We start from the raw sequence: 15,934 nt of genomic DNA, 5'->3' as shown, positions 1-15,934 counted from the left end.
GTCCCTCGCTCCAACAGGAGTTTTAAACCAGCCCGATCAACATCTGATCAATTTTCAGACAAATTTTGGTCGGGTAGGCCTGTTGGTGGCCAATACATGGGTCAATAAGCTGCCAACTTGATCTGTCACCAGCTTTTGTTGAACCATGTATGACCACCTTAAGCTGTACTGGCAAAGATACTAATGTGAATAATATGCAGGTATGGGACCTCTTACCCAGCATGCTCAGGACCTGGGGTTTTCCGGATTAAAAAAAACTTTCCATAATTTAAATCTCCATAACTTAACTCAAATAAAAAGGAAAGAATAAATAAAGTATTGTAATGTAAACATTAAATTGTTTCACTTTAAATAATTATATCTTAGGTTTAAGTACAAGGTACTGTATTATTACAGAGAAAAGGAACATTTTTAATTATTTGCTTAACATTGAGTCTATGAGAGATGACCTTTCCTAACTTTCTGGATAACAGGATAATTGTTCCCATACCTGTATAAGCTCTGTAAAGCACTGCTGAATATGTTGTACAGGTATGGGATCCCCTATCTGGAAACCCCTTATCCAGAAAGTTCTGAATTACCGAAAGGCCATCTCCCATAGACTCCATTATAAGCAAATAATTCTAATTTTTAAAAATGATTTCCTTTTTCTCTGTAACAATACAACAGTACCTTGTACTTGATCCCAACTAAGGTATAATTAATCCTTACTGGAAGCAAAATTGGGTTTATTCAGTATTTAAATGATGTTTAGCAGACTTAAATTATGTAGATCCAAATTACGGAAATATCCCTTATCCAGAAACCCCCGGTCCCAAGCATTCTGGATAACAGGTCCCATACCTGGAAATAAAGGATAACATATAACAAAACATAGCTGAATAAAGTACTCATGCACCCCAGTCGTAAAGCAAAGCATTTATTTTTACCCTTTTGGGGGCAATCCATAAGAACCTCAGAGCGGGGACATAACCTGAGATTACCAAGAAGAGGCTAATTACATGATAACATGTTTAATCTTTTGTTTTCACTGTAAGCAAAAAGACCTTTGTGCCTAAAGAATAAATACAGAAATAATTACAGAATGACGTAATTTTCTTGTCGTACTCAAGAACAAAAGTAGTTTGCATTTGGGATTTGAATTAGGGAAGGGGGGGGGGCAAACTATTTTGTTGCATTTATTATTTATTGGTATCTTTCTTCTCACAGTAAAAAAAGATGCAGATGAAATTGCTCACTACATAAAATATTAATCACACAGCTTTATAGTGCAAATATGATAATACCAAAGTCATTACCTCCAGCCTTTCTTCTTGATTATATTTCCTAATACAACTTCGGCCCTACAAAATGAATTTAAAAGAAAATGTATTAATTAATAACACATAAAAACCAAACAGAGCAAGGTAGACTTGCTTTCAAGAAATATAACAGATTTATTATTTTCAATAAGTTTTTTTTCTCTTAATTCTCTAAAATAAATATATTTAGATTTTACGATTTAATATTAAGACTGTCTATATCAGCTATGCAATGTACAATTACAGTATATCAAATGAACTATGTAGTCTGATATACACAGTTGAACAACAGAGTGTATCAGTGTCATTACAGCACAATGACCTGTGGGTATACCTTGCCTTGGTAATGAGCAGTCTGTTTATATTGCATACAGTAGGTAAATCCATGGACATCATGATGAATCTTAAATGCAGATACTTAGTTTGAATGTACATTTCAAACACACATTCTGAGTTAAAAGTAACACCCCTAGGGGTAACATTTCCCCACTAAATTTTTGTTAACAAGCAAAAAGAATATATGGCTTTTATATACAGTGGTGTGAAAAACTATTTGCCCCCTTCCTGATTTCTTATTCTTTTGCATGTTTGTCACACTTAAATGTTTCTGATCATCAAAAACCGTTAACTATTAGTCAAAGATAACATAATTGAACACAAAATGCAGTTTTTAAATGAAGGTTTACGTTATTAAGGGAGAAAAAAAACTCCAAATCTACATGGCCCTGTGTGAAAAAGTGATTGCCCCCCTTGTTAAAAAATAACTTAACTGTGGTTTATCAATTTCAATTTTCAATTTCAATATCAATTTCTGTAGTCACCCCCAGGCCTGATTACTGCCACACCTGTTTCAATCAAGAAATCACTTAAATAGGAGCTACCTGACACAGAGAAGTAGACCAAAAGCACCTCAAAAGCTAGACATCATGCCAAGATCCAAAGAAATTCAGGAACAAATGAGAACAAAAGTAATTGAGATCTATCAGTCTGGTAAAGGTTATAAAGCCATTTCTAAAGCTTTGGGAATCCAGCAAACCACAGTGAGAGCCATTATCCACAAATGGCAAAAACATGGAACAGTGGTGAACCTTCCCAGGAGTGGCCGGCCGACCAAAATTACCCCAAGAGCACAGAGACAACTCATCCGAGAGGCCACAAAAGACCCCAGGACAACATCTAAAGAACTGCAGGCCTCACTTGCCTCAATTAAGGTCAGTGTTCACGACTCCACCATAAGAAAGAGACTGGGCAAAAACGGCCTGCATGGCAGATTTCCAAGGCACAAACCACTTTTAAGCAAAAAGAACATTATGGCTCGTCTCAATTTTGCTAAAAAACATCTCAATGATTGCCAAGACTTTTGAGAAAATACCTTGTGGACCGAAGAGACAAAAGTTGAACTTTTTGGAAGGCGCGTGTCCCGTTACATCTGGCGTAAAAGTAACACAGCATTTCAGAAAAAGAACATCATACCAACAGTAAAATATGGTGGTGGTAGTGTGATGGTCTGGGGTTGTTTTGCTGCTTCAGGACCTGGAAGGCTTGCTGTGATAGATGGAACCATGAATTCTACTGTCTACCAAAAAATCCTGAAGGAGAATGTCCGGCCATCTGTTCGTCAACTCAAGCTGAAGCGATCTTGGGTGCTGCAGCAGGACAATGACCCAAAACACACCAGCAAATCCACCTCTGAATGGCTGAAGAAAAACAAAATGAAGACTTTGGAGTGGCCTAGTCAAAGTCCTGACCTGAATCCTATTGAGATGTTGTGGCATGACCTTAAAAAGGCGGTTCATGCTAGAAAACCCTCAAATAAAGCTGAATTACAACAATTCTGCAAAGATGAGTGGGCTAAAATTCCTCCAGAGCGCTGTAAAAGACTCGTTGCAAGTCATCGCAAACGCTTGATTGCAGTTATTGCTGCTCTTTGACTAATAGTTAAATGTGTTTGATGATCAGAAACATTTTGTGTGACAAACATGCAAAAGAATAAGAAATCAGGAAGGGGGCAAATAGTTTTTCACACCACTGTAATTGCCGATATTAACAGAGTATCTTTAAATGGTTGTGAAGCACAGTAAAAAAAGCCCCACACCCCGCCCCCCACGCAAAATCCAGCTTTTTAAGTTTCCTAATAAAATGTACGGTGAAAACATTCTATTTTTAGAAAGAGATTAAGATACAGAGTTAAAATTAAGTTTATAAACAGAAGAACAAGATTTACCTAATACACATTTTTTTCAGGCAAATGAAAATATTAGTACTTGTGAGCAACCAACATATTATTGTGTTTCATGGCAGGAATTCTAGACATACTCTCATGTTTAGAGTCATGGTTCCACAAAACAAAATAGAACCAATTATCCTTTGTCTGGAAGGCTCATTAATATGTCACACAGTGGAGGATCCATCTCCAAAAGTCATTGCCAATAAGTAGATAACTAGGAGTTACATAAAAGAGGGTGTAAATCTGTGGAAGAGCCGGAATTTCAGTTAGAAAAAGTGGAAATAAAACAAACTTTAGGCTACACAGGGTGGCTTTTTGGTGCCCCTCGTAAATTCCTGCCTGAGGCAAGATTTTTACTCTTGTTAAGTGGCAGAAATGTTACTGGTCCCCGGTTTCAACAATATCAACAGCGTTTAACATGTTTAAGTGATGCATTTGGTATATTTACCTCTGCCACTCAAAGAGTTCAAGGTCATGAGCAGTAATGATTAGCGCAGCAGTATGTAAAACCTAAAAGCATTTGTCTCTAAATGCAATGCATTATTTATTCATTCTACATTTTAAATGTACTTTTTTCTGTCTAGCCTTTACATTTAAAAAAAAAAAAAAATAAGTATCCAAAAATATCAAAGACAGAGCATTAGTGGCTCAGAGCTCCATTACCTTGGAAGGCTCCCTTTCACATTTACATTACAATAAAGATATATATTTTTATAGTGAATATATATATATGTGCAAAGTAAAACCATATCCCTGGAAGTCTCATGGATGGTAAAGGGCTAGTTAACCTTTAAATTAACTTTTACCATGATGTAGACATTGATTTTCTGAGTCAATTTGCTATTTGTTTCATTTTATATTTTTTCATGTTTTTTTGTTATATAACTTTTTGTTTAGCAGCTCACCTTTTGGTATTTTAGCAGCTATCTGGTTGCTAGGGTTTTATTTACCCTAGCAACCAGGCAGTGGTGTGAATGAGAGACAGGCATATGAATGGGGCCTGAATAGAAATATAAGTACCGTATATACTCGAGTATAAGCCAAGGGTTACTTTTTCAGCACATTTTTAGTGCTGAAAAACTCGGCTTATATACTTGAGTATATGCCGATTCGAATAGAAGTCGAGGTACCTAATTTTACCTGAGAAAACTGGTATAAGTATAAGCCTAGGGTGGGAAACTTAGCTACTACTAAGTTTCAATAATCAAAATAAATTCCAATAAAATTAGGATCTATGAATCTTACTGAACAAATATGCGCAAGGAATGAGTATGTGAGATGCCAGGCTCTTCCCTACTGCCTCCTCTAGCAGGGTGCCCCCTACCTCCCACAGGCTTAACAGCATGATCACCTGGAGAAGGAATCACTCAATACCTGCGTTGATATTGAACCACCCCTCCCCGATTCCCACAAAATGCACAAGGTTGCCGGGGGCTTATGGAAATTGACAAAAATTACAAATCCTCCGTACTCACCCATAACAACATATAAGGGACAGTAAGATATTTAAAGTGATACCGACACCAAAAAAATTCTCTTTCCTACTTCCAAACCTACCTATAGGTCATGTTAACTGTTTTTTCCTGAAAGTTCTGTTTCTCTGCATAAATGATACTAAAGATCCTGAACCCGACTGTCCGACAACGCGACTCTAGCTCAACCTGTCTATCAAAAGGAACACATCATAAACTGGGAGGATTCAGCCACTTCCTTCAAGGAGCTCCCCCTCCCTCTCTCCTCGCCTAGTAGCATTGTGAAACAGATAACAGGCAGGCTTGACCTTTCCGTTTCCTGCCTGCCTGCTTTAAAGAGCTGTCCCCACTCGCAATACAAAGAAATAAATAGCAGAGCTTTCCCCTGTGCATGCCATGCCTTCTCCCTCCCCATTAGACAGATAACAGAGCTGAAAGCAACAGAGCTCAGCGTGTGATGTCACGCCGGGGGCGGAGCAAGGAGTCCGGAAGTTGCTGTGAGCAGAAGAGCGCACAGGGAATCAGGTAGCAGAGGGTGCAAGCTGTAGGGACTCGAGTATAAGCAGAGGGTTAATTTTTCAGCACATTTTGGGTGCTGAAAATCTCTGCTTATACTCGAGTATATATGGTATATGGATTTGCAGATGTAACTCGCTCGTTGTGCGCAACCAATTTTGATTATTGAAACTTAGCAGTAGAGGCTGCATTTCCCACCCTAGGCTTATACTCAAGTCAATAAGTTTTGTAAATAAAGTTTTCTTAGGTAAAATTAGGTACCTCGGCTTATATTCGGATCGGCTTATACTCGAGTATATACGGGTAAACAAAGTAACAATACAATTGTAGCCTCACAGAGCAATAGTTTTTGCTAAGGTATGCTAAGTTGTTCTTGTTGACCTGCTTAGTACAAGGGGAATAGCTACGCTGTCAAAGTTTTATGGTAACTTTACACAAAGTAGGAAAATTAATGAGTTGTCCTTATTGAAGTGAAATATAAGTGAAAGTTGATCTTTAAAATAATGTTTATAGGTTATAGATATATAATGAAGGCAAGTGAAAAATTGCATTACAGATCTAATTTGTTTTTTCTTTTAGAGATGAACCATATCTACTATTCTGGGATTTAGGCCGAATCCTTCATCAAAGATTTCTGTGTTTATGTGACAAAAAGTAATGTGATTTTCAGGATTTGGATTAGATTCGACCAGGCACATGGATTTGGCTAAATTCAAATCCTGCTGAAAAAGGCAGAATCCAGAAACGAATCCTGGATTCAGTGCATCCCTAGTTTTTTAATCATTAACTAAAAATACTGGTTGTTAAGTTTGGTTTAATTTTTATTCCTTTTATTTATCATTTTGACTTCCAAATGGCTGCATGGTTGCAGTGGTGAAATAGCACTTTAATGGCTCGTTACTCACCCCGCCCCTAAGGCAGTCAAGTTCAGTGAGACACTGGCCCAAGAGTCTGTCTAGCTTCTGGTTAGGCACTTATAAAGCATAAGGAGAACAGCTTTTTCAAACACTTATGTTTTAGATTTTCCTTGTCTTTTAAATAGAAAATGGACCCATCTTTAAGGCTTCCCGGAATACACCAATGTACCAGTTATTGTTCTATAGTTTTTATCCCTAATTCCTGCTAACTCATGTTACTACTAAGGAGCAGATTTATCATAATGTGAGAGCTCACCACAGAAAAAAACACTCCCTTTCTATTCATTCCTGTGGGATTTTTAGAAGCTTAATTATCAAATGGGGAACTCTAACAGGGTTATACAATAAAAAGCACAAAGTTTGCCCAGGAACAGTAACCCATAACAACCAATCAACTGGTAGCATTTATTGGTCACCTGTTTAAAAGCAAACATTTTATTGGTTGCTATGGGTTACTGCTACTGGGCAAACTTAGTGCCTTTTATTACATATGGGGTAACTTTTAGCTATTAATAAATAATGTTTCTATAAACTCATAGGAGTGAATAGAAAGTAAGAATGCACCAAATCCATTATTTTCGGATTCGGCCGAACGCTGTATCCTTAGTGAAATACTGAACCGAATATACATTTGCATATGCAAATCAAGCTACCGAATGGTTAAAAAGATCTGCTCACGCACCGAAAATTTTCAACTTCTGTGTTTATGTGACAAAAAGTCACACGATTTTAAGGATCTGGTTCAGCAAAGACTATGGATTCGGCCGAATCCGAAACCTGCTGAATAAGGCCAAATTTTGCCTGAACCGAATCCTGGATTTAGCGCATTCCTAATAGAAAGGGGTGAGTTTTTCAGCGGTTTGCTCTAATCGCACATTTTAATAAATCTGTTGCTAACTGTCTTTACAAACATGCAAGGGATGCTCATCTGCTTTAGAAAAGCAAAAGATAAGAAACAAACCTTGTTCTTCCTAAAACTGTGTATTTTTGTTTATTTATTTGTTATTTAAACAGGTTTAAGTCAGCAAACTTACTTTCCTGCAGCATAGACTTCTGCTGTGTCAAAAAGGTTTATTCCATTATCATATGCCAAGGTCATCAACTGCTCTGCCATCTGCAACATAAAAATGATAAAAGTCAGCACTGCCATTACAATATAAACCTCAATCATTTGATACAGCTGCCAACTAGCTGGCCATGTGCTCTATCTACCCCAGGGTGCTCGGGTCCGAAAGAAACCAAAGAGAAGGGTGCTTAATATTCTGCAGTTGGGGTGGAACTTCCCTTGATCTATACTGCCCTTTGACCCTCAGCTGTATTTTACCACATTTCCATGTTTAACTGAATGGAAGCTTTGGGTAGGCAAGCCTTCTACAATGGTTTGGTGGGGTTCTGATATGAAGGACAGATGAGAAAAGCACACTTCTAAGCACAGATAAAGGGGCATTATCTGGTTTCTAAATTAAATTTGAATCTAAAAACATATTCTGAATATATATCTTATTAAAAGGGGTGATGGTTGCCTAGCCATTTGGCTAGCTGCCTGCAACCTGGTCTCTAATTTGCATCCTGCTGCCATCAACTCCTTTGGGTCAATCAATATACCTGATTATGAAGCAGTTTTAAATTATCTCTGCCACAAAAATGCTGTGAAAAATTCTTAAAATGACTGGCTTACTGAGAAATCAGTGTATTTCTCCTTAGGCGTGATCCCCAAAATAACACATTTAAAAACAAGTCACAATATTTGAAAAGGTGTGTATTTTCTTTATTGGTACCAGAACCCTTTAATTTGTGCGGATATTTCACACTATCATAGTTGGCATATCCTATTCACGTTTCATGGGGAAAACTTCACCATACGGCTAAAATCCAAACATAGCTTTATACCACAGCATATAGGTGGCGAGGTGGTTTATTTTCTTACTGTTATTTTCTGCAATTACACATTGTATAAACAGAAATTGATTAAAGTTTCCCAAAAAGTTTCCCAGAACCAACCAGCAACTTATTCCCTCTTGCAGTTTTCCTTGGCTGTGAAGAGAAGTTGCAGGCACTTTCTGCAATGTGCATGGAAGGATGCCAGTAATTCCTATCTGGGGGGCAGGCAGCCCGCCTAACACAAGGCCAGCAAGTGCCAAAAATGCTCACATCCTACTGTGATTTCTGTGAATGAGTTTCAGGAAATACCCAACATTTGTAACACGGACACCGACCAGAAAGAACCTAACTCAAAATGTATATATGCATATATTATCTATTATGGGATATGTGATGAGAACGACAAAACTCTATTCATGAATACTAATACAGAAACGGGACCAGTTATCTGGAATGCTTGGGATCTGGGGTTTTCCATATAATGGGTCTTTCTGTAATCTGGATGTTAATAACATATGTATACTGAAAAAAAAACCATTTAACCATTAAATAAACCCTTCTGGATGTTTTGTTTCCAATAAGGATTAATAATATCTTATTTAGGATCAAGTACAAAGTAAAGTTTTTTTTCTGTTTGCTAACTTTTAATCATTTGATTAAAATGAAGTCTGTGGGAAATGGCCTTCCCATAATTTAGAGCTTTCTGGACAACAGGTTTCCAGATAAAGGACTCTATACCTGTATGATGAGTGATGTACAGAATCCATCAGGAGTCTGCTTATCTGGAACAAACAGATCATAAAGTGGCAAGTAGCTGTCAAACATGATTATTAAAGAGCATAAAAAGCAGTGGCAGTAGCTGTCAAACATGATTATTAAAGAGCATAAAGCAAGCCACCAAAGTGCCACAAATATAAAATTCAGTGGAAAAAAGGAAGTGTTTACAACAAAGGAATTAGGCTCTGGCTTTGCAATTATTCTTGCCTACCTCCACCCTCTTTTTTGTTGTCACCCCCACTGCTCCATTAAGCACTTGACTGAAAAACTGACCACTACATTTATTTTCAGAATTTGTATGAATCCAATGATACCTAAAGGAAATAGGCACTTTCTTTGCTAAAGAAATTTTTTGAAATTTAAAAAGATTGAACCCTCATTGTTGCACATTCAATTTAAGTTTTGCGGTAACACCAGAGTAATTTGTAATAATACCGTATGGAAGGTTACAATACCTGTGTTCAGTAATTTAGTTATGACAAGAACTAATGCAGGACCAGTGTTGCCAAATCCAAGCAGTTTGTGCAGGTTTCAGATCTGGCCAAATCCATAAAATTAGCTTAATCAAATCTGAACCCTGAAAAGTATGTCTAAAAAGTACTGGAGGCAACAAAGTATTCATTAGTCAGATACATTTTATATATGTGGAGGATTCAAAATATGGCCAACTCAAACTGTATGGATTTGCCACAAACTACATTTAGTACAAATAATCAGGCAGCTTCGGTTTCCATTTATATGTACATATTTATCAAGGCCCAAGGCTAGACAACAACATAGGACAGAAGCATAAGTATGGCTATGTGATTCATCTACTAATACAACTGATTGTCTCAGTTACAAAAAATATGTTTAAGCCCCTCTGCCCACTATATTGTTCAGCATTTGCAGTAGGTAAACCAGTGGAAAAATCAAGCAAGTACAAGAGTATTGAAGCAAAATGGCTGCATTGGTCTGGCAATGTGGCAAATGTAAGTGGTACAAATCCACTCACAGATCCAGGGCCTGTTTATATTACAATTTAGACTATACAGTCCACAGCATCAGCCCATGTGAGTTGCAGTGCCAGTCAAGCTTTACTTTAAATTAGACCATAACTGATTATAGTTTGTTACTTGATCATTCCTTCCAATGGAGCCAAACAAAAGTCTTTGTATTTGCTCTTACTCTGCAGTCAACTCATTTGTACACAAAGCATATCATCATGTAGGAGAGGCAGGGCTGGTGATCTGAATGTCTCATACAGGTAAAATGATCTCTTATGTATAGTCAACGAGTGATCAGAAAATTAAATTGCTTCGGCTGATTGATTTCTCTCAGATTCTTGGCCTTAAATGCTTGGGAATGAAATTACATTCTTGTATACCATGTGATCCCATTGTTGTAAAACTCATTTCCACTGCCATTCTATGAAAGCACCCCTGACTTTTCTCGACCTAATCAAATTAATAAACTTCTGCCACACATAAAGCATAGCGTTGCCAATACAGATTTTTTATCTTTAGACTATTTACACATTCTCTCTTTTCTTATCCAATATTTACACACTTTTAAGGGCTGATGAAAGAAAAGCATAGTTTCTTCAACCTGGATCTCCTTCATGCTGCCCAGACTGAACACCCATCTATCTGTTCCTTTCCATTAGCCAGTGGACATTCTCCTATAGCAGTGCTGTCCAACTGGCGGCCCGCGACCCCCCTCTGTGTGGCCCCCCACCTGTCTGGCTGCTTTGATGGCTTACTCTTGTGTAAGATTTAAATGGTATCAGTACTGAGATTAACTGGCCCCCTGCATGGTTCTCACCTCAGATTCAGGCTGTAATCCCTCTGTATTGTTTAAAAATGTAATCCACTGTGTTTTTCACACCTTTTAATACCTGCATTGTTCACCCCCTGCAGTGTTCACACCTCAGGCTCAGACTGTAATCCCTCCCATTGTTCACTTCTTCACACCTAAGACATAGGTACTGTAGGCAGAGTATGGCACATACAGCCAGCATAGGGCAGGTAGAGTATGGCACACACAGACAGCATAGGTCAGGGAGGGTATGGCACACACAGGAAGGGTAGGGCAGGCAGAGTATGGCACATACAGCCACCATAGGGCAGGTAGAGTATGGCACACACAGGCAGCATAGGTCAGGGAGGGTATGGCACACACAGGAAGGGTAGGGCAGGCAGAGTATGGCACATACAGCCAGCATAGGGCAGGTAGAGTATGGCACACACAGGCAGCATAGGTCAGGGAGGGTATGGCACACACAGGAAGGGTAGGGCAGGCAGAGTATGGCACACACAGTCAGGGTAGGGCAGGCAGAGTATGGCACACAGAGGCAGTATAGGACAGGCAGAGTATGGCACACACAGACAGCATAGGACAGGCAGAGTGCTGCCTGTGTGTGCCATACTCTGCTTGCCCTATGCTGCCTGTGGGAGGTGAACCTGGCAGGGGTTTGTTGTGGGAGTTTGTTAGCAGTTGGAAATAGCCAAAGGTGTGTAATTATGTACTGGGGGTTGCTCTGCTATCCACAAGGGAGGAGGAGGCATATGGAATTTAAGGGTATATCTTAATATGACATAATTCTTTCACATATGAATGATGGTTGATATCCCCACAGTAAGGACCAAGCATTTGGGATTTTGCTGTGCTACCACCATTGTGATAAAATAGGTGTGGTTTGAAGTGGGTGTGGTTTAAAAAGGGGGTGTGGTCAAAACTGGCTTCCATTAGCGGCCCTCCACCATGTATGCTAGAGAAATTCCGGCCCTCGGCACCGTAGAAGTTGGACAGCACTGTCCTATAGCCAACTGCTTACTAAGGCACCCAGAACTACAGTATGTTGATGTGCAGTTACATGCAGCATTCTATTATTCTGCTGTGATGCAGTTCCTATGAAGTCAGTAAATTTGAATCTAGTTTTCTCCACCTGTACATAAAATATTTTTGTTTATACAATGTGGAAATTCAAAGCTAAACCTCTACCTAATCATTGTCTGTAGATACAACCTCTTTACTTTCTTTCTATCCCATTTATAATATCATTAATTAGAGTTGTAAGAGGTGAGGTTGGTTGTGGTCTCTGTAGAGCTCAACGCACTGCCTTACAGCTGCTGTATAAGAAGCAGTTATCCCATCACCATGGAAAGGGTATATTTACTGTAAGAGGAGCCAAGGGAGGGCAGTAACTGACAGGAAGTGACGAGAGATTTAATGGTGGGTGTTAAGATGCTCTGAATGTCTTTATAAAAAGAATGGATAAATGTAGTAATGATTAAAGGGGAACTAAAGTCAAGAATTATAATTATAATTATATATATATATAATTATAATACAGTAAATATCTTTAAAGTACTTTTGCAATTTTTATAATAAAGATAAAGAGAAAATTGTCCTTCTCTCTCTTTACAGGGGTTAATTCCCTATGCAGGTGACCTCTTCAGTTACAAGCCTACAGCTTAGGGAACTCTTTCCGTACTATCAGTACTATCAGTTCGTAGCACTGTGTTTTGATTTGCTGCAAAAACCATATGTGCCGGTACAAAGAGGGTAACAAAAATACAAAACAAAAAAAGGCACTAAACTAAATGCACAGTTGGCTCTGGCTGGGCTGCCAGGATACAACCCATTGTTGCCAAATTGTGCCAATGACAGAGGAATACCTTGGCTACTGTCAAGGCCCAATGGCCCTCACTGGGGATGAAGTCAGGACCAAGGTCATATAAAGGAGTAAGGCGACAGATACCTGGCCTGAAAACCTTGATTTTGCTGTTGGACCAGGGAATGCATCTGTGTATTTATGCAGTCCTTGTCCAGATGGCCTACATAGCTCCAATTATAAAGTGGTTAAAGTTTTCAATAAAGTAACTTGCACTTGTATAAACAATACGGAAAATCATAAAGTGGCTCAACATTTTGTGGAGCATCTCTGCTCAAAGACTCACTTGAGAGAGACAGAGCTAAGTGTTTTCCAAAACACCTGCTTGCTAGCGATATTTCCCTTTTCAGGGGATTAGCGCTAATCTGCAAGCATGGCTACATTGCATGTAGTGGAATCCAAGCAGCTGCTACAACTGCACTGCCAGCAGTCCCCTTTGTTGTAGGTCAGGCTATAAACAAAACACTCAGCACAACAGCACTTAAATATTTAAATCAGCACTACATTGCACACTTATCACTGCTGGGACTTCCAGGTCCCGCACAGGTGAATTTTACCATTCAATTTCTCTTAACCCTTTATTCAGTAAGACAGATGGTATTAACCAATGATATAGCTTTGGCTTTGAATGGGAGCATACAATATTAATGATTTAGGTGTCCAATTATATTAAATATATGACAGCATGATGTCCTTCTCTACACTACACTATTTCCTTCAACCCCCACAGCTGCCCTATTTCTTGCACTGACACAGGCACCTTCATAAACATTAGAGTAAAATCATCATCTAGTACCAGAACACAGATTGTGATGCTCTGTTCATATCGAATAGAATTAGAATTAGAATATATCTTTATTGTCATTGTCACATATCAATAGAAAATGTGTTGGGAAATCATAATAAATCCTTATAGATGTATATACTTTTTAATCTCACACATCAAATCTCTGGTTCTTGCCAGGTATCATCATACCATCTAAGTATGCCACCCTAGCAACCAGGAAGTTGGTCACTAACAGCAGCCAGAAATATTATACATACTAGTACTATGTAAAATTAAAACTTTTTCATGCCCTAAAATCTGCATAACCGCTTCTTTAACAGTTTAGGTAAAGTAAGAGAAATATGATGGCTTACAGAAGTATACTGCATACTAATATATTTAGTGGTAGGTGCATAATTTGATCTCAAGCACATGTGTGTTATTATATATATATATATATATATATATATATATATATATATATATATATATATATATATAGCAAGAAGACAGGCACTCACGTATAAGTAGGTCCAAGGGAGCCTGGGTGCAGTCCCAAAATAATAGATGGAGTAGCTGTAGAGAGAGTCCGCACTCACAGGTCTTAAGAAAATATAGAAGTTTTATTCAAATCAATAAAACTTCTATATTTTCTTAAGACCTGTGAGTGCGGACTCTCTCTACAGCTACTCCATATATATATATATATATATATATATATATATATATACACACACACACACACACACACACACACACAGTATATATGATATAGAGTATATGAATTGCTCATTCTATTTATGTGGATGGTATCAATTATTTTTATCGATATGATGATCACCTATATTGGAACATATGTGAAAGCTCTTATACTCACTTGCACTTGATGGGTTAAATGTTGTTGAACCCTGATTGGGTGATATGTGTATTTAATGTTGCGCCTCACTTCCTGTCATTATCCTGACGACGATCCTCAGGGGATCGAAATGCGTAGATTTGGAAATCCAGTTAAGTTTTTTGTTTATAGTGTACATGCTGTGAGTGCCTTCAATATATATATATATATATATATATATATATATTATATTATATATAATATACTGTACACACACACACACAGTGAATGATATAGAGATCCAAATTATGGAAGCACCTCTTATCCGGAAAACCCCAGGTCCCAAGCATTCTGAATAACTGGTCCTATACCTGTATTATTATGTGTGGGTGAATTTTAAATAAAAGATTACCAGCACTAAAATAAAAATAATAAAGGCAATACGTTGAACAGTTTAACATGTTTTAGTACGTCCAAAATAGAACGTAACTTGCCCAGTCCTGCGTTAAATATAGGTCACCTTGATGAGTGGCAAACAGATGTAGGGAAACGGAAAAGTTTCTTCATTTGTTAAGAACCGCAATCCGATTTCCTAACAACTGCGACACATTTGCATGCTATTTATAAAGCAGATGCCTGCATTGAAATCAAGACTTACCTCGTCAGTGATCTGACCTCCGAATGTCACCCATGTTCCTTTAAACACACAGATTTCAAAATGTTAGAAATACAGAATGCTTGACATGAAACAATAATAAACACCCCCCCCCCCCTCCTTCCCAGCAGCTGATTAAACATGACACCCTGGGCGTTTTAAGGAATGTAGATATATGTAGAATAGTCTTCACAAAACTGTTTATTTCTATACTGTAAGCAATGCTATAGGATATTTTATTAACTTTAATAAATGCTGTTATTTTTCTCTTGGGATTAATATTCTACTACTGTAATGTGATTTTTTACTGGTGCAACCAACTAACCCATGCTATCAAACAAATGGGCACTTCAATTGCTGATTCATGCTGGGAAACCTGAACATCTGACATTCTCTTAGAGCCTATTTTCTCACATACAATCCAAGGTATGCATTCAAAGATCATTAGCATACTAGGCAAAATAGATGGTGGGCAAAAACTGGACAACAAATCCACCAACTTGCAAATTAATGGATCACATGGGATTTTAAAGATAAATGTTTACAGTATTTATATTTGGCCATCCAATCAGTCTAAAGGTGGCCATACATGCTAAAATACGCTCAAGTTTCGAGGTCGTCAAGAGAAGCGGATCTTCTCCCGATATCCCCACCTACGGGTCCGTCGATTTGGGGACCGCATCAACAATTTTTAAACCTGCCTGATCGAGATCTGGCCAATTACAGGCCAGATGTCGGTCGGGCATGCCCGTTGTTAGTGCCCATACATGGGCCGATAAGCTGCCGAATCGGTCTAGGGGATCGCTATCAGCAGCTATAATTGGCCCGTGTATGGCCACCTATAGGTATGCCTATGATTAAGTACACCTATGCATGAAACTAGTTAGGCTTTGTTCTTTTAAATGAGCAAATAAAATTGGATTTTAATTGAT

At 38.2% G+C, this 15,934-nt stretch overlaps 1 protein-coding gene across 8 annotated transcripts in view; it reads right to left on the bottom strand.

Moving 5' to 3' along the window:
* The window catches only part of kcnab2 (potassium channel, voltage gated subfamily A regulatory beta subunit 2), a 120,131-nt gene that overhangs the window by 19,582 nt on the left and 84,615 nt on the right, over positions 1-15,934 (bottom strand). For all 8 annotated transcript variants that reach the window (XM_031906327.1, XM_018095449.2, XM_031906328.1 and 5 more), the window contains 3 exons: positions 15,006-15,043; positions 7,468-7,547; positions 1,299-1,343 (listed from right to left, as the gene is read on the bottom strand). In XM_031906327.1, coding sequence (XP_031762187.1) covers positions 1,299-1,343; positions 7,468-7,547; positions 15,006-15,043 — 163 coding nt within the window. The remainder of the gene's footprint in view (positions 1-1,298; positions 1,344-7,467; positions 7,548-15,005; positions 15,044-15,934) is intronic.

This window comes from Xenopus tropicalis, chromosome 7 (assembly GCF_000004195.4).
Source record: "Xenopus tropicalis strain Nigerian chromosome 7, UCB_Xtro_10.0, whole genome shotgun sequence".
NCBI classification, from domain to species: Eukaryota; Metazoa; Chordata; class Amphibia; order Anura; family Pipidae; genus Xenopus; species Xenopus tropicalis.
This window is presented reverse-complemented; position numbering and strand designations above follow the sequence as displayed.